This window comes from Falco naumanni, chromosome 5 (assembly GCF_017639655.2).
Source record: "Falco naumanni isolate bFalNau1 chromosome 5, bFalNau1.pat, whole genome shotgun sequence".
In the NCBI taxonomy this organism is placed as follows: domain Eukaryota; kingdom Metazoa; phylum Chordata; class Aves; order Falconiformes; family Falconidae; genus Falco; species Falco naumanni.
Genome location: NC_054058.1, coordinates 57543899 through 57570077, shown reverse-complemented (window position 1 = coordinate 57570077; position 26179 = coordinate 57543899). Strand labels below are relative to the sequence as shown.

General features: G+C 41.1%; 1 protein-coding gene across 3 annotated transcripts in view; it reads left to right on the top strand.

Moving 5' to 3' along the window:
* The window catches only part of PTPRB (protein tyrosine phosphatase receptor type B), a 62858-nt gene that overhangs the window by 26673 nt on the left and 10006 nt on the right, over nucleotides 1-26179 (top strand). For 2 of the 3 annotated variants that reach the window (XM_040594591.1, XM_040594593.1), the window contains 20 exons: nucleotides 1642-1911; nucleotides 3756-4016; nucleotides 6132-6398; nucleotides 7706-7969; nucleotides 8964-9227; nucleotides 10180-10443; nucleotides 11808-12071; nucleotides 12954-13223; nucleotides 13937-14200; nucleotides 15054-15317; nucleotides 15701-15982; nucleotides 17134-17412; nucleotides 19348-19497; nucleotides 20781-21024; nucleotides 22159-22265; nucleotides 22777-22876; nucleotides 24593-24676; nucleotides 24793-24810; nucleotides 24915-24996; nucleotides 25445-25535. In XM_040594591.1, coding sequence (XP_040450525.1) covers nucleotides 1642-1911; nucleotides 3756-4016; nucleotides 6132-6398; nucleotides 7706-7969; nucleotides 8964-9227; nucleotides 10180-10443; nucleotides 11808-12071; nucleotides 12954-13223; nucleotides 13937-14200; nucleotides 15054-15317; nucleotides 15701-15982; nucleotides 17134-17412; nucleotides 19348-19497; nucleotides 20781-21024; nucleotides 22159-22265; nucleotides 22777-22876; nucleotides 24593-24676; nucleotides 24793-24810; nucleotides 24915-24996; nucleotides 25445-25535 — 4089 coding nt within the window. The remainder of the gene's footprint in view (nucleotides 1-1641; nucleotides 1912-3755; nucleotides 4017-6131; nucleotides 6399-7705; nucleotides 7970-8963; nucleotides 9228-10179; nucleotides 10444-11807; nucleotides 12072-12953; nucleotides 13224-13936; nucleotides 14201-15053; nucleotides 15318-15700; nucleotides 15983-17133; nucleotides 17413-19347; nucleotides 19498-20780; nucleotides 21025-22158; nucleotides 22266-22776; nucleotides 22877-24592; nucleotides 24677-24792; nucleotides 24811-24914; nucleotides 24997-25444; nucleotides 25536-26179) is intronic. The other variant, XM_040594592.1, reaches the window with a different exon arrangement.

The following is a 26179-nucleotide window of genomic DNA, read 5'->3' as shown; positions in this document are numbered from 1 at the left end:
GAGAATATTTATCATCTACAACTAAACTTGTGAAAGGCACATCCTTGACATATCTAGCTGCTACCCTGTTCTCATGCAGACTGGAAGAGACCTGAGAAGCCTTTCAGGTCCAAGAAGGACAAAGCTGGACTGGTTATATGCATGTCTTTTTTGTTTGTCTAGCCTACCATTGAAGATCTTAAAAGATTCCCATTTCTGTCTGAAGGGAGAGCTTCAGGCCCTCACTCAAACCACTGACCCTCAGATCTGTGACCTAGACCCAGTACTTTCAAAGCTGAGGATGTAGAAGTCCCATTTCCAAGGATGCTGATCATGTGCAGTTCCTTCCCTTGACTTTTCCATAGGTACCAAGAGTTTTGAAAACAGAGTCACTTCAGCAGAAGCTTTGTGGCCTAAAGATCCATTTGTAGGTCCAGGCAGTCAGGTCTACAGGTACTGAAGGGGTTTAATTCTTAGGATCCCTCTGTAACTCACAGAGAGAGCTGGGTGCCAAGACTATAATCCACATCACTGTGTGTTGAGAGGGTGCCAAACCAGCAGCAGAAGCTGCTGAGAAGTGTTATGGTAAGGAATATGAACATTTCAGGGACTGAAACTTACGCCACAAGGGTGTAATGATGTCCAGCCAGGCTGACAAGGCTGAACTTTATCTGTTGTGATGTAAGTACACCCATGCTTCCTAAGAAACAGTGTGCTTAGATCCACTCGCTCAGCAATTCAAACATATCTCCCATATTCACTGGCGTGTGGGAGATCTAGGTTTGACACCCAGCTATGCCTGTGGGAAGTGACACTGGCAATTATTTTGTGGTGCTAGTAGAAATCTCTCAGTCCTTTACTGAGCAATTAAGCTAAGCCAGAGAAAACACGAGAGCATGATTCTAGCCTTGCAGTTTACAGCTAATACTTGTTGATGGTCTCAGGGCTCCAATGCTGATCTCTGAGGATCTTAACACTAAGTTATAGGTATCCTAACCTAAGTATCTGCATCTGTCTACCAGTCTCCGTTTGTTGTGGTTAATATTTAATTATTCCATGAAAATCACAAGAGCTTCAGTGGTCCAGTGTGACTTGCAGCAGTAGGGCAGGAAGGCTGAGCATGTAAATTCGGGACCCTTGAAGTGGAGGACAGGACAGAGTGGAGGGTTTAACGGACCTCTGAAACTTGGTGCCTTACAGCTCAGAGGGACTAGGATATACAAGGTCTTTACACAAGAAGCCATCAGAATTTGCATTTCTGCTGTTGAGAACAGAATTTGGCCCATAGCAAAGGAAGCTTTGGCCATAGCTTTGAATAATTGATTGACAGTTTCTAGATGAACTTAAGTCCAGGAAAAAACTGGGAAGCTAACTGAAAACTGCAAGATGATCTGAGAAGTCCATGGTGGAGATTTTTCCTGCACCAAGAAGGGTTCCCCATTTCTGGTGTCAGAAACCGACAGTGAGTGGTTTGGGTGGGGAAGAGTAAAAATTGTCTTTAAAATGAATGCCAACCTTTGTAACAAGATACGCCACGTTGCTCTAACTGATCCAAGTATTTCTAGAAAAAGCTATGCTGCGAGGCAGGTTTTGCCAGGGCTCAGTTGCACCTTACCAGAAATAACCCACTTGAGAATTACTCCCTCAATCTCTCTGTTTCAGTTCCCCACAAAGTTTCTGAGCTGAGAGCCGGTGGTGGTGGCTGGCCGCGGTCCCTGCGAGTGAACTGGCTGCCCCCTGCGGGAGACTGGGAGAGGTACCACCTGCTCCTGTGGAACCGCTCGGCCCTGGTGCTCAACACCACCCTCGAGAAGGACACCACGGAGTACCTCATCCACGACGTGGGCCTCATCCCGGGGAGGCAGTACAGCGTGGATGTCGTTGTGGAGAGTGGGGATTTGCAGAGCAAGACTAGCTGCACAGGGAGAACAGGTCAGTGTGCTGATCTGGGAAGTGTGAAAGTGCAAAATGCTCCGCAGGGCTTTGTGGACAATAAAAAACAATACTTGAGAATCCACAGATGAACTTCACTATTAATACAGTAAAAAGGAGCTCCCTTGTAAACAACAGAAATAATTATTTTTAGTGGTGTCTGTGAACACTTTCAGGGTTATTTTTGTGGTAAATGTTTTGTTAGTGAAAGTTTTGGAAATTATATCACCACTCTTCATGGCTGAGACATTACACTACATGTACAATGTTTCACTGTTATGTTTTGTAATAGATTGTAGATCCTCGATACAGTTCTTCAAAAGAGCAATATAGATCTTCCTGTATTCATCAGTATTTTTGGTGGCAAGCTGGTTTCCTTGTCAACCTGTATAAAGAATATCAATGATGTTAAACAAAACTGGCTGAGGTATATGTTAGTGTGGCTGTTCCATAACATCCCAGTTCTTGTTCTTGTGCTCCAGAAAGAAAATGGGATTAGTCTGTTCAAGTCAGCCTTTCCAAAGGAAATCCATATACACTGCAGGGACATGAGTAGAATTCTTCTGCAGCATGTTAGTCAAAGCCACGTCTGATTGCTTCAAGCTTAAAAAATAATTGCAACATAACTGTTAATGTTTCTGCTCCATAAATGCAAAATAAGTGCAATTCAGAGGAAAAGAAGACTTGGATGAGGAGTATCAGGCAAGGCTCCAGCCTGAGCCTTATCTCACTGAAAAATGTGAGAGAAGATAGGGCTACTCCTCACCTTTTCTTGTGCTCACCTTTCCTGCTACACACTTACCTGTCATTCCTGTAGGGCTTGATTTTACTAATTTTGTGCAATGACAAGACCAGTAGAAGCTACAGAACTGAAACTTTCTCTAACTTCTAGCCAACTTGATCAGACCGAGTCACATTCTCTTCTTGCTTACTTTGATATACGTAACAAATAAGTTAATTTCTTATGGTGTTGCTTTTAATTGACACAACTAAGCAATTAGAACATGGTCCAATAAATAATATCCAGCAGTGGGTGTTTCACAACTGTGTTTGACCCACAGTCAGGTACATAATGTACCTGTTAAGAAGCATAGGTATTGGGCCCTATTCTGGCTTAATTTTCTCTTACTTAAACCCACAATCTTCGAAAGTGAGTTGTGTTTCAATGTAATAGGGACAAAATCAGATCAGGGCACTACATCAGGTAACAGATGCCCTCTGTGTGCATACATGCGCACACACACACACACAGGCACACACACAGAAATTCACTGATCAGATTCTTTCTTTTATACCACTGTAAGTTCGGATTGTCTCCCAACTTGACTGAGATACGAACCAGTGCAAAATCAATGTCACTGATCCTGTAATTTGCATTCTTGTTTGTTATAGCTAAATTGGCGTAGGTCTGGTTTATGGTACAAATGTTTTATATCCCTGTCTAGCACCCACAGTTCAAGAGGAAGCTCACTGTCTTTACAGCATTTCCATTCGTACTAAAATATAAATCCTGACATAAGTCTAAACATAAGCATTACAGCCATAATGTATTGCTGAAGTCTGCTGCTACAGCCCTTTATTGGAAGAGTAGTACAAATACTAGATATTAATAATATAGATAATAATAGTATTATCTATAATATATAATATTATAGTTAATACTAATAGTACAAATACCAGAAGACTGGCTTCTTAGAGATAGGTAAAGAATCTCCTCTTGATTACAAATAGTCTGTTGCTGTCCCATTTCTGTCTCATGGAACATATTCTTTACAGCAGCTTGAGCTATAGCATGTGTGTTCGCTACAAAGTCCTGTTCTCATGATATTTGTGTACTTTTACAGCTCCAGAGCCTGTTCTCCATCTCCGTGTGAAGCATGCTAATGAATCTTCACTTAGTGTCATGTGGATGACACCTGTTGCAGAATGGGACAGCTATGTGGTTTCACTGGGAGACAGGGATCTTACTGTCATAAAAAAAGGACTTGCAAAAGAAGCTAAGGAATTCACTTTCACTGACTTGGTACCTGGAAGAAAATACACAGCTACCATCACTACCATTAGTGGGATTTTAAGTAACTGGACTTCAGTGGAAGGAAGAACAGGTATCGTCTTGTCAGACTATTTTAATCTTTACTTCTGTTAACCTTTAACAACCTTCTTTGCGTTTTAGTGACCTGAATGAACTCAGTTTCTAAATCTCAAAAGTTTTGAATTTACGTTTGTTTCCTCAATAGAAATGTTATGTTTCTGAGTCTCTTATTTCTGCCTGTCAGTTATCTTGCAATATTTATTTAAGGTTTTGGGGAAATGGGTATGTAATTCCTGGCAAAACGGTTTCCTGAAATATTATGTCAGGTCTGATCAATCTACGTTAGCACAATATTCCACATAAGAAGAAAACTTTTCACTGGGTATCTTTAGGGAGGTCATTTCCTTCATTCAAAGCATTCATCATCTGGAGGAAAAAAAAACACCATCATACAGGAAAACATTGCTTTAGGGGGAACATTCCAAGGTTGACAGACACAAAACATATGTGACCTTGAAAATGCGTTTTCAATCTCTCTGCTCTTCTGATTCCAGAATCTATCTGTCACTTAGGATGACTGTGACACAAGGAAGGTCCCATTCCCACCCCCTGCAGGGTGCTAATTTTGTGCACGTGTGCAAGTTTTAAACCATATGTGTTGCTTTACTCTGTTTGGATTATGCATTCTCCAGTGCAAGCAAAGTCCTAAAATGTAGCTCTGGTCTGGCACAGCACAGGGAAAAACAAGCTGCTGGTGTATGAATCTAATCATGGCTATGGCTTGATAGTGGTCTGTCCTTACATGTTGTGACTCCTTCCAAGGCCTGAAAAATTTGACTTACACTTTCATTTCTCTGCTATGTGATTAGATAGCTGGGATTTCATTTCCTTCTGCCTTATGCCCCTTTAGAAGGCCTATTCAGGTATAAAGTTTGCAGTGTCCCACTTCACTAGTATGAACCAATACTTGAAAATACATCAGGCAGAGATAGTGTGTTAACATGACATTCAGTGATGAAGACTGAATATCAGTTAATTTGAATGTAGGTCTTAATAAGCATTCCAAACCCTTGAATCTTCTTTGCAGTAGGACGGCTTACTAGGCTTGTAAAATACTGTTGTAATATGACAGAAGTAGGTCTTAGATGCATCCCAGGTTGGTCATCTTTAGCACAGAAATGTGGCACTTCATTGTCTTGCTGGAGCTTACTGTGTCATGACAGCATTATAAAACATGTGTTATTTTTGATTCAGTTTTTTATCAACATGACATTTTTTCAGCTATGTGCCTAATTTTCTACCTTTCTTAAATGATTGCAAATTCAGTACTATGTATGCAAAAAGGCTGATATAAAACGAGATGGAACTTGCAACTGCATTTGGTAAAGTTAGTGTTCTTTATTTCAGTTGTGCTTGGTCGTGTAAGCAGAAATACTTAGAAAGAAGTAACTGTATTTCCTTACTTTGACCAAATGCTGTCGAATTAAAGAAAAAAATATTTTGGGTAAAATTTGTGCTAGATATTACATGCCTTTTTGTTCTTTCTTTTTCCTTTTTAATCTGGCTAAGTTCACCAGCTTATACTTAGAGAAATGTTCCGTTTGCTTAACAATTAATTCATCTTTTGATGCTAGAAAAGTTAGTATCCTGCAGATCTTCTGAGATAAAATTAAAACCAAAACCATCCATCTCAGTTACCCCCAAAATTAAAGGGTCTGACACTTTGCTGATGTGTAATGACTATGCCTGAGGTATTCATCAAACTAGTTTGCCATTCAATAGGAATGAGAGACAATGAATAGGAGAGGAAAGGGAGAAAGTCACAGACTCTATTTGAAATAATCATCAAAAAAACCAACTGATTTCCTAAATTGATGGCTCTTGTTTAATGATATTTATGAAATGCTATCTCCTCCAGTTCCCTGATCTTGAATCATTTTAGCCTGAGAAAAGCTGTACTAAAGCCTGAACGACCTTTCTGTGCCTTAGATAGTTTCCCATAGACCACATCCCATCAGACAGGAAGCAGTCCACAGTTAGATTATTTTTAGCCCTGTTGAGTCTGGCTGCAAATTGGAATGTTCTTTTGATGCACTTCCTCAGTGTGACTAAACTTGGGTTATTTGGGGGATTTTGTTTTGGTTTATTTTGTTTCTCCCCAGTAACATTATGACTATTTTCTTTGCAGTGCCAGCCCAAGTGACTGGTCTGACCGTGGCAAGTCAGGGATCAACCAACAGCTTGTTCACCAACTGGACAAGAGCACTGGGAGATGTAGATTCATACCAAGTGCTACTGATTCACGAGAATGTTGTCATTAAAAATGAGACTGTTCCCAGTGAAACCAACAGATACCACTTCTATCCCCTGAAACCTGGAGGACTCTATTCAGTTGTTGTCACCACTGTCAGCGGTGGGATATCTTCAAGGCAAACGATCGCAGAGGGGAGGACAGGTAAAAAGGAAAATACTCCATCATGTCTTTTGTCAGTTCCTAAAAAGCTGAATTTATTAAAGGGAATGGTTTTATGATTAAGCCCCTGCACTGAGAATTCAGAAACACAGGAATTTCAGCCATATAATTCCTGTATATGACCACAGACATACTGTGGATCCAGATTCATATTAATGTATCTTTGGGGAGCTAACAGCTCTGCCTGCAGGAGGAACTCTGTAGAGCAGGATCACTCTGAGTGAAGACAAAAATATGCCCTGAGAGGGCTGTACAGCTGTGGTGGGTGAATCACTCCTTTGGAAGGGACTTTCTAGTTCCATTGACTAGATGGCAGCCTAGGGTGATTGGGTGCAAATTAGCTGCCTAAAGGTGGTGGGATGAATTTGTGTCTCAGTCTCTCATGACACATTCTTTTTTCCAATCCAATATTAAAGGATGTCCACCAGAGCTAATTACTTACTATGAAGCCCTTCTATACTGCATAGGACAGGATGTACTATTGTGTCAAAATCTGTAAGTTTAATGACTCATGAAATGTAATACCAGTCCTTTGGATATTTAGATAGGTGAAACTGCCCTGTGCTGTCAATTTTTCCCTCTTTTATGTGAATCTGGCAAAGGCTGGGCATTCTGCAATTGGCTCCAATGTTCTTCTTGAAAACAACTCCTCTCAGTTTAAAAAAAAACAAACAAAAAAAAACCAATTGGAGAAGAATAACGTTAAAAGGCTTAAAGTACATAAACATATTTGGTAAAATCTAGGGGGTTTGACTCTGACAGCTGCTGGCCAGCCCCTCTTCTGAGGTAAATCAGTTTAGTTTATCAGAGTCCGGTGAAAATGTGGCAGCTCATTATGATTAAGGTAATCATGATAATTCTGATGATAGTTTTGTACTTGAGTGATGATGGTTCTGGCAATGTGAAACCTTTGAGCTCACTTTGCTGGCCTGAAAAAAAACTTGCATTCATGTTTTGGCCACTAGGCGTCAGAGAACTCATTGCAAATGAAACATATTCTGCTATGGGCCTGAACTTCATACAAGCCTCTGTAGTTTTTGCTATTACTGCTGAACGGCAATTTGAGAGGGTAACTCATCTTCTGGGATTTTAGAAGTGCTGGGGTCAGGTCACCAAAGACAATTTCCTTCACTGTATCCAAAAGAGCAGATGAGTACTGCTGAGTGGGAGTCAGTGCAGAGCTTCTCAGGACTCCCAGACTGCTTATTTTGCGGAGTGGCATTCCAGGCATTCTCACAACAGGAATTGGCTAGTTAAAGCTCTTCTGGTTTTTCCTTTTTGTTGCACAGTTCCTTCCAGCGTGACTGGAGTAACAGTAAATAACTCAGGTCGCAGTGACTACCTCAGTGTTTCTTGGCTGCCAGCTTCTGGAGATGTAGACAGTTATTTGGTAACGCTCTCTCACGATGACCAGATTGTTCAGACTCTCACCATTTCCAAATCCTTCAGTGAATGCTCCTTCAGCAGCCTCACTCCTGGGACGCTTTACAATGTGATGATAACCACAAAGAGTGGGAAGTATGAAAATTATTCCTTCAGCCAGGAACGAACAGGTAAAGAGAGCCTCTGAGTAAATCCAGTCACCATAACTACTTGCTATAGCTGTTATCAATGATCTATCTACATCTGACTAAACTAGGATGGAGTAAGAGTTGGAGGGTCAAACCATAAAATTGCAGCTTTACAGGCTTAGTTTTATTCTTATGCCCCTACTGCTGCTTTATGTCATACAAAGTTACTTTAGCATGAGTAAAAGTCATGGATCAGTCCTTGTAAGTGAGCAGAAATCATGTATCAGTTTTGGCTCAAATGCATTTTCCCCTCTACTTAACCCCTCTGCTTGGGTCTTCAAGTATATCCCACAGAGCATCCCCAAAAAAGTTATTCAAACACTGAAAGAATGGGATAGGATAGGCTAACTACTAAAATATTAGTAAGGTGTGACATAGATTAGTAACACCCATGTCTATTGGTTTTTGTCACATAACACACGTCTGTGGTTTTGGTTGTGCAATATTCAAGGAGATTTTTACAGGAATAGAGAAATTTCAGAGAAGCGTGACAGTAACGATGGAAAACTTTTTAGAACTTCCTCGAAAATTGAAAAGGCTGAGACTTTTCACTTGGTAAACCAGTAGAATAAAAGAATGACAGTAATGGGTGTTAAAACGACAAAGAGTATCAAGTTAGTGCAGTTTTAGTCTTCTCTTCATGTTTAAGTGAAAATCCAAGGGACAGGCATTTGTATGAGGAGAAGCAAAATCAGGATTAATGTGAACCTTTGGAACTCACTGCTGTAAGCAAAACTGACCAAGTTCCAAAAGACCAAAAATTGGAAAGACAAACCATTGTCATATGATGTAAAGCAGCGTGGAAACTGCAGTTACTATTTTAGAGGGTAGAGTATTGCTTAAATCCACATTGTGGTCTTTTTGCAACTTCCTCAGAAAAGTCTGGTAATTACCACAAGTATAGTCTACTGCCACAGCTCCTGTTACTTCAGGAAGTTACCGCTTTCTGAATCTTTAATTGTATTTTTTCTTTCAGTCCCTTCAAGTGTTCAGGGACTTACTGTCAGCAATTCAGCCAGAAGTGACTACTTGAAGGTGTCCTGGTTACACGCCTCTGGATATTTTGATAATTATGAAGTGATCATCAAGAACAACAATGATTTCATCCAAACAAAAAGTGTCCCAAAGGATGAAAATGAATGTGTGTTCACTAATCTGGTCCCAGGGAGGCAGTACAGTGTCACGGTCAGCACAAAGAGTGGGAAATACGAAACTAGTGAAAGGGTCTATGGAAGAACAAGTAAGTAAACACCCTGGAAACATCCTGAGACACTCCAGGATTTTTTTCTATTTACCATACTTAGGCTCAAAGTTCTCATATGATTTTAACATAGAATACTTAGTGTGAATCTTTAAATGTTTGTCGTTCCAAATATGGAAAGCAGAATTTGTTTATGACCAGTGTTTAAGTTACAGATGTATAGAAATTAAAAGAAGAGACTTGTGCTGTGAAATTGGAAAGCAAATCCTGAAACGTGGAAAACTGAAAAACAGATTTCCCCATAAGCTTAGTATTAATGCTTAAACTGTGCCAGAATGTACAAGATAGTTTTTTCTGGTCGTGGAAATGTATAAGAAAGAAGATAGACTAGACCTCACTCTACTCAAATTACCCAAAGGATTGGAGTTGGAGAACGTGGGGCAAAGATGGTAAGGTGGCTAGTTGTGAGCCAGCAGGAATTTGGATGCAATCCGCCTGTCTTCACCTGTCACTACATGTAAGTTAATGAGTCATGCTAAGAAAACGAGTTTTTTAACACAGATGTAGCACTGGACAAAAATAACTGACCTGTGTCTGGCAGGAGTTGGGAACTGCGCATGTGATGTTGCATCATGTAGATTGCCTCAGGTCTCCCATAGTTCCGGTCTGTTTGCACTTCACTTGTTGGTACATGCAGATCCTGCTCAATTTTTGTTGGCTATGCAAACTCCTTGCAAGCTCTGTTGTTGTTTGTTCATTATTTTTATGCTGATAAGTTGTGGACTTTCTGTTTTGAAATGGGACCTTCCAGTGTTAGATATGCTACAAACCACAAACAGCAACCCTTGCAAATAAGTGCAGTCTACTGCTTTTCCTAGGGAACTGAATGAAAAGTTTTAGCTCAGGAGCATGGCTTCAGAGCTATTATCTTCTTGCTGTGACCTGGTAATAAGTACTGAGAAGTTTCCTGTCTGTCTTCTCATCTCTTCAGTGCCAGAGTCAGTGAAGGAACTGACTCTTAGTAATAGGAGCACAGAAGATCTGCAGGTAACTTGGTTAAAGGCTGAAGGGGATGTTGATAAATATGAGATTCAGCTCCTCTTCAATGATATGAAGATCTTCCCACCCATTTTCCTTGGGAACACCGTTGAGGAGTATTGGTTCACAGCTCTGACTCCAGGACGTCTATACAAAATTCTTGTCTTGACCATCAGTGGAGATGCACAACGTGCTACTTTCATAGAAGGCCTGACAAGTAAGAAATAATGTGGTATTTAAAATGTGTTGAGGCTTCTTTAGAGGAAAGAACGAGTCACAGAAAGTCAAGGGTGAGCCACAATCTTATTTGAGCTCCTGTAACACTGACAGGACCTAAAGACAGCAGATCTCATTGAAAATCACACTGGTACTTCAGCCAACTTGATCTGCACTTAATAAACAAATGTCACAGTTACCAATATCTGATTGTTGGCCGATAATCTGATTTGTTGCATAGGAATGGTAATGAAATGTTAGCGTTTGGGTTTTTGTTATTCCCATTGTCGTGGTTTAGCCCCATCCAGCAACTATACCATGCAGCTGCTCTCTTACTCCCTACCCCCTCATCACCCCCAAGAGATGGGGAAGACAATCATGAAAAAGGTGAAACTCAAAAGTTGAGATAAGAACAACTTAATAATTGAAATTAAATAATAATAATAATAACAACAACAACAACAGTTGTAATGAAAAGGAGGGAGAAGGAGAGAGGAATAAAATCCAAAGAGAAGGAGGGAAAAAATAATCCAAGTGATGCACAATACAATTGCTCACTACCCACTGACTGATCAATGTCCAGACAGTCCCCAGGCAGTGGTTGGCTGGCCATGGCAAACTCCCCCCAGTTTATATACTTAGAATAATGTTCTATGGTAGGGAATCTTTCTTTGACCAGTTCAGATCAGCTGTCCTGGCTGTGTCCCCTCCCCATTTCTTGTGCCCCTCCAGCCCTCTTGTGGCAGGGCCTGAGAAACTGAAAAGTCCTTGACTTAGTATAAACATCACCCAGCACAACTTCAAACATCATTGCGTTATTAACACTTTTCTCTCACCAAACCCAAAACACATCACTGCACCAGCTACTAAGAGGAAAATAAACTCTATCCCAGCTGAAACCAGGACACCTATGTATGCCAGTTGTTTGTTTAGTATCTCTAGGTAAATCACTTAAGCTATTTTACACCTCTGCCCACCTGAAATGAATGGGTGAGATTATAACTGCAAAACAGCTAACTAATTTAAGTCTAAATAAAGAGATTTGATTTTCTGAGATGTTTCTAAAGTATTATTTGGAGAAGAAGGAGGTTTTCCAGATAAACGAACATATAAATTTTTTCCATTTCATTTATATTTTCTTTACTTTTGTTCCTGTAAGCATAGACTTGCTTTTCTAAAATGGCACAATCCTACACAAATGTCTTCAGCTTTACTTGTGTTTACCCATGACTGAAATTACTTGTACCTGTAAATGCTCTTTGCCCTTTGAATCGTTTGCTGTGGCTATAAAAAAGTAGGAATTGAAAAAGTCTGAATCAAACAGGAAACTTGTGAGCAGGTGCCTTTGTGTTCCCTTTTTTTCAGTTCCAAGTGTGGTCAGAAACATTCATGTGTCACCTAATGGCATGACAAACAGCCTGAAAGTGAGCTGGACTCCTGGAGGTGGAGATGTTGATTCCTACACAGTGACTATATTTCAGCAAAACCATCAGCTTGATTCCCAGAGTGTCTCTAAACATGTCTCTGAGCACACGTTTCACAAGTTGGAAGCTGGGGAGCAGTACCAGGTGGTGGTGCAATCTAACAGTGGCACCTTGCACAACAGCTTAGCAGCTTTTGGGAGAACAAGTACGTTTCTTTTGAGACAAGGAGCAAGTTGCATTATGTATTCCCAGAAGCTGACCCTTATGTAATGTTTATGAACACACCATTGGGTATGGGGACACCCAGGCGCACGAGAAGGTTTCATCTCAAAGAGCATTTGAGTCCTTACTCTTGCAGACACTTAGTCATGGGTCTGTTAATATCAGTGAGATCTGGCACGTCAGTAGCTCTACCTGGGTGTCAAATTCAAGTCCCCAGCCCAAAATGTGCCTTCACAGGATGCATGCAGTTCCATTCCTCCCCAGTCCTATGCCTGTACCCATCTGACAAATACGTCTGCAGGGTTCCCTGTAGTCAGATACTGTGTTCTAGCAGAACCCGTTGCATGGTCAAGGCTTGTTTAACAATGTATTGCCCCAATATACTGTGTGTGGGAACACACAAAACAGTGGAACACCTTGTTTTTAATCCATTCTCTCTCTTAAGCACCTGCATGCATTTGCTCTGGCCTTGACTTTTGTGCAACAGCTGCTGGCTAACATTTTATGTTCTGTGCCACTATTTTGCACCGATTTACCACTTCTTTATTTTTCAGTTCTTTTTCACATGCCTGCCTTAACTGTTTCAGTCAGTTCATCTCACTCTTCTCTCTCTTCTTGGTAATTTGTATGTATCTATTGCTTCTCCATGCCCAGTTCAGATATCCGTGATGCTCTGTAACCTCACCTGATTGTATTTATATCTAGGAATCATTTGCCTGAGTAAATATATGCACAGACATTCCTTTTCCCATAGTAAACATGCAAATGTATGAAGATATTTTCTATTAATTACTCTGTTCACAGTTGTGTATTGAATGGTCCATATTTCTCCTGGTAACATCTTGCCTTTAATTGTTGTTTCCAGTTCCAGCCTCTGTCCAGGAATTATTAGCACGTCATGCTTACAGCAGTCATTCCTTGTTAGTAACCTGGCAGAAAGCTCCTGGTGTAGCTGAAAGATACGACATTCTGCTCTTGAATGAGCAAGGAATCCTCCTGAGCAACAAATCAGAGCCAGCTACTGCCAAACAGCACAAATTTGAAGATTTATTGGCTGGCAAGAAGTATAAAATACAAGTTTTCACAGTCAGTGGCGGGCTCTTCAGTAAGCGAGCAGAAACTGTTGGCCGAACAGGTAATTAGAACGTAAAATCATAGAATAGTTTAGGTTGGAAAAGACCTCTAAGATCATTGAGTCCAACCATTAACCCAGGAATGCCAAGTCCACCACTAAACCATCTCAATTTATTTATAGTTCCCTTAGTCAGATATCATTAATACAGGTCTCATCTGTATATCTTGATTCTGGAAATCTCCTAGTAGGAACACATTCCAGATGTGTTTTATCTGATATGTGCTTGGTATGTGAATCTGAAATTTTTTAGCATAATAATGTGGCCATGGTTCAGAGTAAGGATATTAAACCAAAGTGCTGAATGCTTTCCTCAGTCTGTTATAGAATTACCCAAATGCTTTATTGTCATCAAGTTTTTAATTCACAGTCTCAAGGCTCTTAGCACAGGATTTGATGTGAATGCACACCTCTAAACCTAAAGCCAAGCCTTGCAGTCTTTACTCAGTTAAAGCTTCTTGTAGAAGCTAATGGAGAGTTTTGTGTGAGCACAGGCTGGAGAACCAGGCCTGCTGGGAAATACGAACATTGTATTGAAGAGACTCAGAAGCACTTGATAAATTCGTTCCCCTTGCTTCTGAAAGTTGCTGTTGACAGTACTTAGCTACTTGTGGCTTAATTGAATGTGTTCCAGCCATGGGTTGTTACTTTATTAAAAGTTCCGCTTAGTAGCTAGACACTTTGATATTTACTCTTGCATTTATCCTTCTTTTCAGTTCCAGCAGCTGTTACAAATCTGAAGGTCACAGAGAACACTACTGACCGACTGTCCTTCAGCTGGACCACCTCGCAAGGGGAGCTTGATTCGTATGACATCTTCCTATACAACCCAGACAAGTCCCTTCATGACAGGATTTCAGGAGAGCAGCACCTCCAGCAGTGTTCATTCCAGAACTTGCGGCAAGGCAGGATGTATCGAATGGTGATTGTTACCCACAGCGGAGACCTCACTAATGAGTCATCTGTCTTTGGGAGAACAGGCAAGAACATATAAGAAAACCACCTGTCTCCTCTGTGTTGCTTATGGTGCTCGTGGGAGACACCAGTGATCTGGTCTGAGTCTGATGCTCATGCTGGATTACAGCAACTATTAGAAATATCAAAATTGGCTCTTACACAGAAAAAGAATTAAGCAAATAAGAAGGTAAATTCTGAATGATGTCTTTACAACAGAAGAAGTGAAGCAAAGACCTTTACAATAGTTCCCAGGTACTCAGGTCAGGAGAAGGATGTCCAAATACATGCTGCTTAAGCCTTAAAGGAAAACAGCTGTCTCCCACCGTAAAAGCAATATTGGTCTGTGAGTGGAAAAGACAAAAAAGCAAAGCAGGTAGGGTTAATTGGTAGACAATCTACCAATGAAATAAAACTTGTTTCCCTTGGAGAGCTTTGCCTGCAGCTCTATGTTTGTTCAGCCACATGTGGGAAGCAGTTTCCTAAGCAGTTCTAGCAGCCCCAACATTGTGAAAATTTATCCTTCAGGCACCATATAGTAACCCCGTTGTAAGACTGCCTCTGGACAGCAGTGCACTTTCTTCAGCTACCTCAGAATTGGATGTTTCCAGACGCTGACCAGGAAAAAGCTGCTTAACATTTGGAAAACTATTATAAACATTTCAGCCTCTTTTTGGGGACAGTGACAGTTCAAAATAAGAAAGGAAACTGTTGAGATATACTTCCTGATACCTCCTGGCTTTTTGGCCACCTGTGATAGCTGTCTAGTTTATTACACAGCGTTCATTAACAGGATAAGGTTCAGGTCTGCTTGATTTTGTTGCTTCTCCTCACCCTAAGGATGTTCTACATAAAGTAATAGTCGTCGTCTTTTTTCAGTACCAGCCCCAGTTGTTGGCCTCAAGGCATCCAACCGAAACATGACAGACAGTCTGTGGTTCACCTGGAGTCCAGCAGCAGGAGATGTTGACTTCTATGAGCTGAATCTTTACAACCCAAATGGGTCACAGAAAGAAACATGGCACAGGAAAGACCTGAAAGAATGGCATTTCCAGGGGCTAGTTCCAGGCAGAAAGTACACGCTGCTTGTGGTGACTCACAGTGGTGATCTGACCAACACAGCAAATGCTGAAGGAAGAACAGGTAAAAGACGCAAAAGCTTTGGGATTTTCGTTTAGTCCCATGTGTCAAAATTCATATTAGTTCCCAACAGACTTACTCTGAGGGAGGATTTATTGTAAGAGTCACTGAAAGTGTAAAGATAAAGGATATTCTTAAGCATGTTAAACCATTGCAGTGGGATTTTGTTCAGCACTGGTTTTCTTTCAAAGACTGAGGAATATGTCTGTGAAAGTCACCACCATCAGCACAGATGCAGTAATTGGCTCTGTACATGGGATAATATAAAGCACTTCGTAATGCATGAAGAAATTAATGCATGTTTCATCTTATTTGTTTTTTGTAAAAATTTGTTAATAATATCTTTTTTTTTTTTTTTTCCCTGTCCCCTCACCCTTTCTGTGTAGCACCCAGCCCTCCTAACACTGTATCGTTTACTGATGTTACCAACACTTCTTTATCAATCACTTGGCTGGGTCCTCCAGACTGGACAGATTATGATGATTTTGAGTTGCAGTGGCTTCCAAAAGATCACCTCACAGTATTCAATCCCTACAGCAGCAGCAAATCTAAAGTACGTATCATCTATGGCCTGCGACCAGGAAGACTCTATGAGTTCAATGTTAGAACTGTCAGTGGTGACAGCTGGAAGACATACAGTCAGTCACAGTCTGCAAGTGTGAGAACGAGTAAGTAAGATTTCCATTGCCCACTAACACTTAGCTGGAGAAGATGCAAAACAGTTAAATCTTATCAATTCCTTTCACAGTCAGTAATTTTCATTAATAAATTCATGAATTAAAGCAATAAATTCAGCTAGATTCTAAGTTCTTTCTGTATGCAAGGTCAACTGTTTAAAGATTGAAAATGGACTGACATTTACAATCTTCACATCCAGTGTGGGGCAGTTTGGTTGCAGAGCCTAAATCAGTCAATTTCAGGGGTAAAATTAGGCTGAACATCCACACTTCTTTGACAGTAGGATACTGAAATAATCAAAATGTTTCTGAATCATCAGACAGGAAGGATGAATGAAACCCTGCTGTACTAGATTTGAAACTGTAATCAGAGTGTTTCACTTCTCTGCGTTTCTGTCCATGTCTGTGGATCCACATCATCTCTAGCTGTCTCTAGCAACCTCAGTTAGCAGGCTGATTTGAAAAAGTGACCTGGAACTGTAAAAATAACTGAGCCTCAGCAAACCCTCATGTCACTTGGGGTAGGATTCAGCTCCAAATCGACATATGTGTTTAGTAAGCTGAATAGCTCTTTAGTCTTCATTCAGCGTACTGATTAAAATGAGAGCATATCTACCTCTTTCACCTGTATTTTTTCACTTAAGTGTAGATGTCGCCAACTGAAAGTGAAATCCTATCTGTGTTACGTGTCACGCATTATAAATGGTGCTCCAGTATTACATGGATAGAGCATACTTCTGTAGTATGTTTTAGTAATATGGACACACCACATGCTACCCAGGAAACCAGATCAATCATGAGATGACAGATACTGTTGACTACATGTAACTTCCAAATAAGTTGTAACAGTTCTAGAAATCCATTGCTGTGCATTGTTGTTTTTGTTAAGACTTCAGCAAGTAGTTTTGTTTGTTTTCATGATTAATTACCGAAGCTTCACAGCCCTGCTGAAGCTGATGTCACTATCAGGTGGGTAAAATGAGTTAGACAGCGTTGCCTAATAATCAGGCAGTGCACACTTGCAGGAGAAGTGGGAATTCTGGCTCCCAGCCAGATGCAGAATCTAGGGGCTGTAGGGTGAGCAGAGTGTGTGATGCCTGTCCCTTTTCCCACTGAGCTTCAACTTCTCAACGTTCCTCTAGAACCAGACAAGATACAAAGTCTTCATTGTCGGCCCCAGACCTCTACTGCCATTGCATGTTCCTGGACTCCTCCTGATTCTGACTTTGATGGGTATAGCGTCGAATGCAAAAAAATGGACACTCGCGAAGTGGAATTTTCTAAAAGGATAGAAAAAGACAAATCACTGCTTAATATCATGACACTCGTTCCCCACAAGCGATACCTGGTGTCCATCAAGGTGCATTCTGCAGACATGACGAGTGAAGTAGTTGAAGACAGCACCATCACAATGATTGACCGTAAGTGGAATACAGAGTTGCTGCAAAGGGAGGCAGTAAGCAGCAATAAGCAATTGCTTGTGTTGGTTAGACAGCAAAAGGAGTTCTGAACTCCACAGTTGCCAATGTGTGGCACTCATAATCTGGTGGCCAAAAGAGAGTGAACCTGTCCTTTGGTCCCTGTTGTGACACACAATGCAGGATCATAACTATATTGCCTCTCGTTACTTTGCTGGCTTATTTGGCTCATTCATGAAGTATGGCCTGAGAATCATGAAAAATTATCCTGTCACTCTGATATTCAGCACCAAAGATGCCCTCATCATCACACACCTTTAATTGTCTTCAAGGTTGCTGCTTGGCTTCCTGTGCCTGCCTCTTTTCCCTCACAGATGGTAGCCATCCTCAGCACAAATATCCATCAGTAAGGACATTGGGTTGTGGCACTGTATCCTCTTTGCACTCCCTGTACACTTTTCTGAGGTGCTACCTGACCAAATCACCTGTAAGAGTTATGCTTGAGAGAGGATCACAGATTCTGTAGCATGTGCTTTGAAACAGCTTGTTTGGTTTCTCCACCCAAAGGCTGCTGGATAGAGGGTAGGAGTAGCATCTGCTGGTGCCTCTGCACTGCCAGGTGTCACCATGGTTAACAGCCTGGCATTGCTGTCCCTAGAGCTGCTCCAGTTTGTCCAGCACTGCTGGATCAATGGTGCAGCCCAACACAGAGACCTGAACCATTCCAGGGCTAAACTTCTCAAAAATGGCAGGATGGCCAGGAGGCCTGTATTCAGGGATGCCTCTATAGCTGCTTATAAAAAGCCACATTTGTGTGAAATGCTAGATCATAAAAATTATATTTGGTTTGGAAGCTAGTGAGCTAAGCTGCAGAGTTCAGTCATTAATGCACCTTCTCCCTGCCCCCATCAATTGCCTTTTAATTGCAACCATGCCATCTCCTTCCTCTACCACAAAGGATGCTACAAATTCAGATGTAGTAAGAGCTAGCTACTCGTGCCACAAGAAGTGAGACTGAGTCCTATTTGAAGGGTAGCTGTTTCACATTTGTTCTTACTTGTTTTGAACTCTGCTGCTCTCTCTGGCTCTGGTTAACACTGGGGGCCCTACCTCAAGGGAACAGAAAAAATTGCAGCTAGGCTTTGTGGATCTAAGAGGTTCAGCTAAGCAACATATAAATGTGTGAATTATTGGTTCTTTTTGCATAATCTAAAACCTTTGAAGTTTAGCCACCTGCTTACTATGTTTCCCATACATGCAATAATAGTTTCAATAATACCGACTGAGAAGATTCAGTGATGTAGATTAAAATCCCCACTTTTGCTGCACTGGTCCTCTGAAGGTTTTTCTGTATGTACTTTGCTTTCCAGTGTACTTCTGCTGTGTCACTGTTCAAGGTATAGCTTTCTATCATATGAAGAATATTTCCTATGGAAATTCTGCAGTCAGTCTGGAAAGTGGTACTCTGTAGTTGAATGCTGTGTCTGGCTGACTCAGAGCTGTTCCTCTGGAAAAGGAAGCAGAAATTTACATTCTTAAAATAGGTAACTTTCTGTAGTGAGTGTGCTAAGTGACCTCCAATTACCTGGCTTAAACTTGTGTCATTTTTAGCAGCTACAATTTCTGATTTCATAGATTTAGCAAGACTTTAATGCGTTTCAGTGTGGGCTTCTGCAGGAGTTCCTACTGAGAAGCTGCCACTGTTATTATGGTTAACTCGGTGCTGGCTTGTTTCATGCTTTGGCAGTTTCCCTGGGGGAGGTGAAGACACTTTCTTGACTGCAAAGAGAATAGAATCAGAGACTTGGTCCAGTCAGCTGAGCTTTATTATGAATTGCATTTCCCTTTCTAGGTCTAGCTTACAGCAAATACAGAGATAATGCTTTCTCTCTCTTTTCTTTTTTTTTTCTTTTTTTTTTTTTTAAAAAAATTACTCAGGTCCCCCTCAGCCACCTCCAGACATACGAGTGAACAAAAAGGAGGTCCTGATTACCAAATCCTCCATCAACTTTACTTTTAACTGCAGCTGGTTTAGTGATACTAATGGAGCTGTGAAGTACTTTACTGTGGTTGTTAGAGAGGCTGATGGTAAGTGTCGTCATGTAACACCATTCTCTCTATAGGAGTTACATGGGGAGGTACACTGCTGTCACTACACATCAAAGGAGGTTCTTCTCATCTAGCGGCTGAGTTTCGTAGATGTTTTGGATCTATACCTGTTCCCTAGCCTGGGGACTTAGGAACTCAGTCTTCTTCTCAGAAAGTCAGTAGAAATTGCAGAGCTCAGCCAGAAGCAGCAGTTAGCTTCTGTACTCTAGGTTATGCTGTCATGCATGTTCAGGAAATTTCCACAGTAGGAGACATGTTGGATGCCGTTGGAAGTGAACACAGAAGAAACTTCCTTGCCGTGCACAGATCTCAAAAGGCAGTTTAAATGTTTGCTGGGAACACTAAGGCAGCTCTTTTGGAGAACCTCAATAAGCTATGCTGAGAAGGCAAAGGTAGCATCTCCCAGGTGGTGGCTGCTTACTGAAGAAAATGACTTTGTGCAGCACCATAAAACAGAACAGAAATTGCCCTTGCAGCATGCATGTAAACCTCCCTTTCTGCAGTTGACCTATATGTGACAAAACAGATGGATGTCTCAATTAATACCTTGGTTTTGGAAGTGGCTCCATTTACTGGCATGCCAGGATGTATTTTGTGACCCTTGAAAAAGCTTCTTAATCTCTCTGTCCATCAGCCCTTAGGAAAAAAGCAGAGATAGTATTTCCACTATTTACTCTGTCGTATTTGTGCAGACTATGAAGCTGTTTGAGAAAGGGACTATTCATTGCCGTGGCTTTGCCTACCTGAATCTTTTACACAGTATTGTGAGTTTCCATTCAGGGAACGCCTGTCATTTCCTATTGCAGCTTTTCTCTCTATACAGTAGACTTGTCAGTGTGTGGATTTTTTTTACTTGCTTTTTTGAAATAGCTGGTGCTAGGGTCCAGGAATCTGGATCACAGATTCCCACCAACAGCACTAACAGGAATAAAAGTCATAGCACTGAATTCAACCTGTGCACGGCTATTGCATGTATCCATGTATTCCAGATACATTGCAAGTATCTGGAAAAGATATGTTGAGGTCTTTTGAGGTGTTGTCTTCCTGTCTGAAGTTCCCCAGAAAAATAATAGTAAGCTTGGTACTAGAAACAGGGTACCCTAACCACTGTAGCTTCGTATTCGCAAAGTAGCCTGTGCAGCCTCTAAGAAATGCTATAAAGTTGGATAAGACTATGTCTGTCAACAGCTTGAGCCTATAAACTGCATCACATTAATGGCTGCAGTACATAAACCTTCTGTCTTTATTTGCACATGATGTAGGTAGTGAAGGACCAAAGCCTGATGAGCAGCACCCATTACCTTCCTACCTGGAGTACAAACAGAACGACTCTATACGCATCTACCAGACAAACTATTTTGCCAGTAGATGTGCTGAAAACCCTGACAGTGACTATAAAAGCTTTGACATTAAGCTTGGAGGAGAAATGGAAAATCTGGGTGGAAGGTGTGATCCAGATCAGCAAAAATTCTGCGATGGACCTCTAAAGCCTCGGACTGCTTATAGGTTAGATTTATGTTGGTAGCTGTCCCCTGTCACGTTATTAGGCATAGTGCTGTCTGAATGTCTGGTATGCTTGACCTTCTGTAGATTAATAACTGTTGTTCATAGAGGAACTGTTGTACGATGTTCTTCGTGTTTCACTCTGAATTTATAAAAGCTTTATACATGCCCCCATTCCATAGTCTTTCACTAGCATGGGAATGAACAATTAATTTTACACAAAACTCTTTGCAGTGAATAGGTGTATGTATTTCCCTCAACTTGATTGGGAGCTCTATAGCTGCTGATTCTTTCTTTGGAAAGACTTAAGATGATCAGCTAAGTCAGAAGGGTACTTAACAGAGGGCAAGGATGCTTCACTCTGGTACCGCTACCCCATGCCAGTCCTTTGGAACAAGCTAGAAAAACCTGGAGGTTATGCTAACCTGTGGCACCATCCCCTGGCTCCAGAGCTAGGCCTGGGTTAGCTGTAGGGTGTAGAAGAGGACAACTGCCAAGACCAAGCTCAGCAGTTATGCAGTCTGTGAGGCCAAACCTGAGCTCCAGTGCAGCTCAGTCACAGCCCTCCCGTGGGCAAACACTCTCCCAAGAGATCTGCAAGCTCCTCGCCAAACAGCCACATGGACAGAAGGGTGCCAGGCAGTGCACATGATGCCTCTCAACTGCTTCACTATCATTGAGACAGTGCTGCTGTACCACCGTCTGTTCTCATTAGGGCCCATTTCCCCAAAGTTCAGCCTGGGAAATACGCACGTTACCAAGAGGACTGTAACATTCTCCGACAGCACAGCCCCACCCAGCCAGACGAAGGGAAAACGTGTCCTACACTACCGACAGGCATTTCTGAGTCCTCTCCCCACTGCAGCTTCTGCTGGTCCTGCCTTCAGGCACTGTCAGGCTGTGTGTGCCAGCAGCCGGAGACGCATCTGTTCCCCCTGCCAGGGTACCTCAGAGCCTTCCACCTGCACTAGCTGTATTCTCCCAACTAAAGCAAATAACTCAGGTGCCTGCATTAAGAACTGCCTGTGGTCAGTAGAAAGGCTTTAGTTTTCTCTAAGGGGCAAATTAATTCTTACTTTGCTGCTGTTGGTTCTGAACATCTGATGAGCTCTAACTATAACGGTACTGGTTTTTTAGGATCAGCATACGGGCTTTTACCCAGCTCTTCAGTGAAGACCCAAAGGAACTCCCTAAACCACTCTTTGCAGACACCTTCTTCTCTTTACCGATCACTACAGAAGCAGGTTAGTTTCAGGCTGGTTTTTCAGTGACTGTAGCATGTGATTATATATTGTGCCTCAGAACACTGGTGTCTATAACTATTTGGAAGGAGTGGAACAAAACCCGATTGTTTTGCGCGTACTGAAGGCGGCTGGAGCCATGGCTTATCCAGCCTTAGTTTGAAAATTCAGAGGACTGCGTGATGGAACTGCTGACAGTAGAAGAAAGGATGAATGCTCAGTGAAGCTATCACCAAGAAAGCTTTGAAGTGCAAGAGAACCAAACTCCTATACAATGGGGCTGTGTTTTACTGTAGTTGGGAGTGAAAGATTTTGTGTAATATCTGGAAAAAATAAGGACAGAACATCAAGGCTAGGTTTTAGCTGAGTGTTTCAGTGCCGTAATTTCCTTGTATTTAACCATTTTCATAGCTGATAATAACATTTTCATAGCTGATGATAGCATAACCCCTGAAAGTTATTGATTCTTCATGTCTTTTCCTCAAGATACATAAATACACTGTTCTGTTTCTAGAGCCTCTGTTTGGAGTTATTGAAGGTGTGAGTGCTGGCTTGTTTCTGATTGTGATGGTGGTGGCTGTTACTGCTTTATTTGTCTGCAGACAAAAAGTGAGGTAAGTTGAGTCCCTATATCAGTCTCTGTTATTGAAGTCAGGTCAAATTGTATTCATTTAAGCAATACAACATTTAAAATGTAACTGTAAAACTGAAGGAATGCACTGGACTATTCAACAGAAAATTAATGTGTCCAACATCTGTACAAAGTACAGAACTAATGACTCACATATTAGACATCTATATATTCTTGATTTAAATACCTACTGATGTTAGTCAGAATTCTCTCATAGAGGGACCTTGTAACCTCTGGTTTTCAGTGGAGTCTGAATATTTCTGAAAAACTGGTTTATCATTCAAATAGAATGCCTTTTGTCAAAAAATAAATGTTTCAAATTAATTTCATTTGGATTGTTGACGGAAAGCTCTTGAAACTGTTCATTTAGGCTTTATAACTTCAGTTCAAAACTCTTTAAGTTGTGGCATTACCTTAGTGTCCAAAAGATTAGTTCAAACTTTACTTCTCATTTTTTTGTCAATTATAGTTGTATTATTCACTTTATAGATTAATCTTAAATAGTAAATTTTAAATATGTTTTTAAAAAGTTAAATACTTTATCTCAACTTTGTTAAAAGCTTTATCAATTTAAACCATTTTGCATGACTGAGACATATGATATTGATGTGAAATTCCATGTCATTTCTGAAATTAAAAAAAATCACCATTTACAACCTTTACAAGGGTAACTTTGAAAATCTGAAATTCCATTCTTTTACTGATACAAGATTAGATCTATTTTGTTGTGAATTTGCTTTTCAGATGCCAGAATTTCACATTGAAAAAAACCTGTCATACATAGCTTTTAGCCAGAATGGATTTAACCTTTAGCAATGCTGTTCTTAGACTCTGTGAAGAAATTCAGTGTATTCCTCTATATGCCATCCCAAAAAAAAGAGGCATAAATCATTAGCAATAGCAAATAAAGTCTGCTTTTGCATGTATAGACTTGGGCACTCCTAACCGTCTCAGTGCATAGTGTTATATAGAGCAAGAATAGAGTGCAGGTTGATGTGCTTTCCACCTGCACATCTCATTGCATTGTTTTAGTGTAGATAAACTTCAGATAGTGTGGTTTCATGTTGTGAGTTATATAGCCAGCAGGACTGCAAGTATACTGGTATGGTTTTCTGACATCATATATAAAGAGAAAGTGTTCTCTGAGGGAGGTGTGTTGAAGGAGGAGATGGCAGTGAAAGGAAGAAGGGCAACACTAACTGTATGAAGTCAGTACCACTTCTGTGGCTTACCCAAAGCCTACTGTGGCACTGCCACTTACTCCTGCTATGAACCTAGGCATCTCCTAGAGGCCTGGTCTGAAGGGGGGATGTGCTGGAATCTGCATACCTTTTACAGCTTTGAAAATCTACCTACACATTCCTCTCTGCATGTAGAGAATCAACTGATTTAGGGCCTGTCTTTGCATAGGACACTCTCCTTAGTGATAGGTTGGGCTGTGAGTGTTTCAGAGCAAGAATTCTTATTTCCTATGCACATGCATACACTCCAGATCACTATTACCAAACTAAAATACAAGAAAACTCTGTGCCACAGCTAAAAGCAATGTCACATGATCAGAGCCACAAATCAAAACAGACTTTCTTAAATTCCTTTTTTCCAACTTACCAACTTTTTTCAAACATAAACTGTGTTATTGGCAGCCCTTGCCAGTATTAGAGCGTAATGATAAAACAGAATACCTTCCTTTTTATTCCAGCAGTGGCCACGAGAGACCTACAGCAAGGCTGAGCATTCGCAGGGACAGGCCACTGTCAGTCCATCTGAACCTGGGGCAGAAAGGGTAACATCAAAAGTTTTGTTTCTAAGAGCAATATTTTAACATGGCAGTATGGATGGACAGTGCCATCTGGTCACTCACTGATGAAGTGTTTCTTTTTCTTTTGAAATCATTTCTAGGAACCGGAAAACTTCCAGGTAAAAAGAAAAAAATTAATACTTAAACAAGTATTTCTTGATAACCAAGTAACTCATGACTCTGATTCATCCTGTGATTTTCTTCTTCCTGTTGAATATTTTAGTCCAATCAAAGTCAGTCATTTTGAAGCACACTTCACCAAACTTCAAGCAGACTCCAACTACCTCCTGTCCAAGGAGTATGAGGTGGGATCTTAATCTAGGCAAAGGACTTATTTTATGAAGGGGCGGGATGGCTGAATTAATGGGTTAATGCAACAGAAAGACCTGCATTTGTTTGTCTTATTCACACAAATCCAAGTAAGTTTGAACTCCACTTGTGCTGGTACAGAACCCAGCTCTTCATTTAGCATAGCATCTTCTGGTTGGCTGCCTCTGCCCGATACCTGTCTGACTGAGGACAGGAGCATTCATTTGTGTGGCATATCTGTGTGATAAAGCATGGAAAGCACCTGCCAGCCATGTGCTTGCTTTAAAACAATATGGTCAGCTATTTAATTTCAGTTTGTTTTTTTTAAAAAAACACCCATTCTCTGTCCATGGCCTTCGAAAGCAGATAAGCACTATGTCCCCCTGTGTTGTCACGTCCTTTAATTATTTTCACCTCACATTTTATTTCTACTTTTTTTCGCAGGACTTGAAAGATGTGGGTCGAAACCAGACATGTGACATAGCACTTCTGCCAGAGAACAGAGGGAAAAATCGATACAATAATATATTGCCCTGTGAGTTTTAGGTTTCGTTGTGTAATATTACATCACACCAGCTATTTTTCACCTTTTTCAGCAGCCCTAGTGGAAAAGAGAGTGCAGCCAATCCCTTCCCTCCTTCCTGTCAGAGATGAAATACCTTTGCCAGCTCAGGTTCTGGTGCTTGGAGGCAGATGATATATGGCCCTGAATGGCTTCACAAAGGCCAGTAATTTCATTTCGCACTAGAGATGTAATGACTAGCATTCAGTTTACAGAGAAGCTCCAGCTATTAGGGGCATTCAGTCACTGCTGATAACAAGGATAGTAGAAATAACATTAGGATTGTTTACATACAGGGTATCATCCATTCAGTGCTTTTTGACAGTCTTGTCAAATCTTTCTTCTTCAGAGGACACAAAAAACCTACCATACAGGTAGAGCTAGTGTGGTTCTGCATGGTAAGACACACTTGTGAAGTCAGCCCTGTTCTCCTGAGGCAAAATCTGACATTGAGAGTTCCCCCCTTTAATCTCCTATCTAGCAGTTTTGGAGCTAACACGTGCTGTGCATCAGGGAGGAACACCACATGTCTTGCTGCTCCACATGCTGCCTTGCTGCTGGATGTGGTATGTGCTTGGAACACAGCCTCACAGCATCTCCCGTGTTCTGCCTGCCAT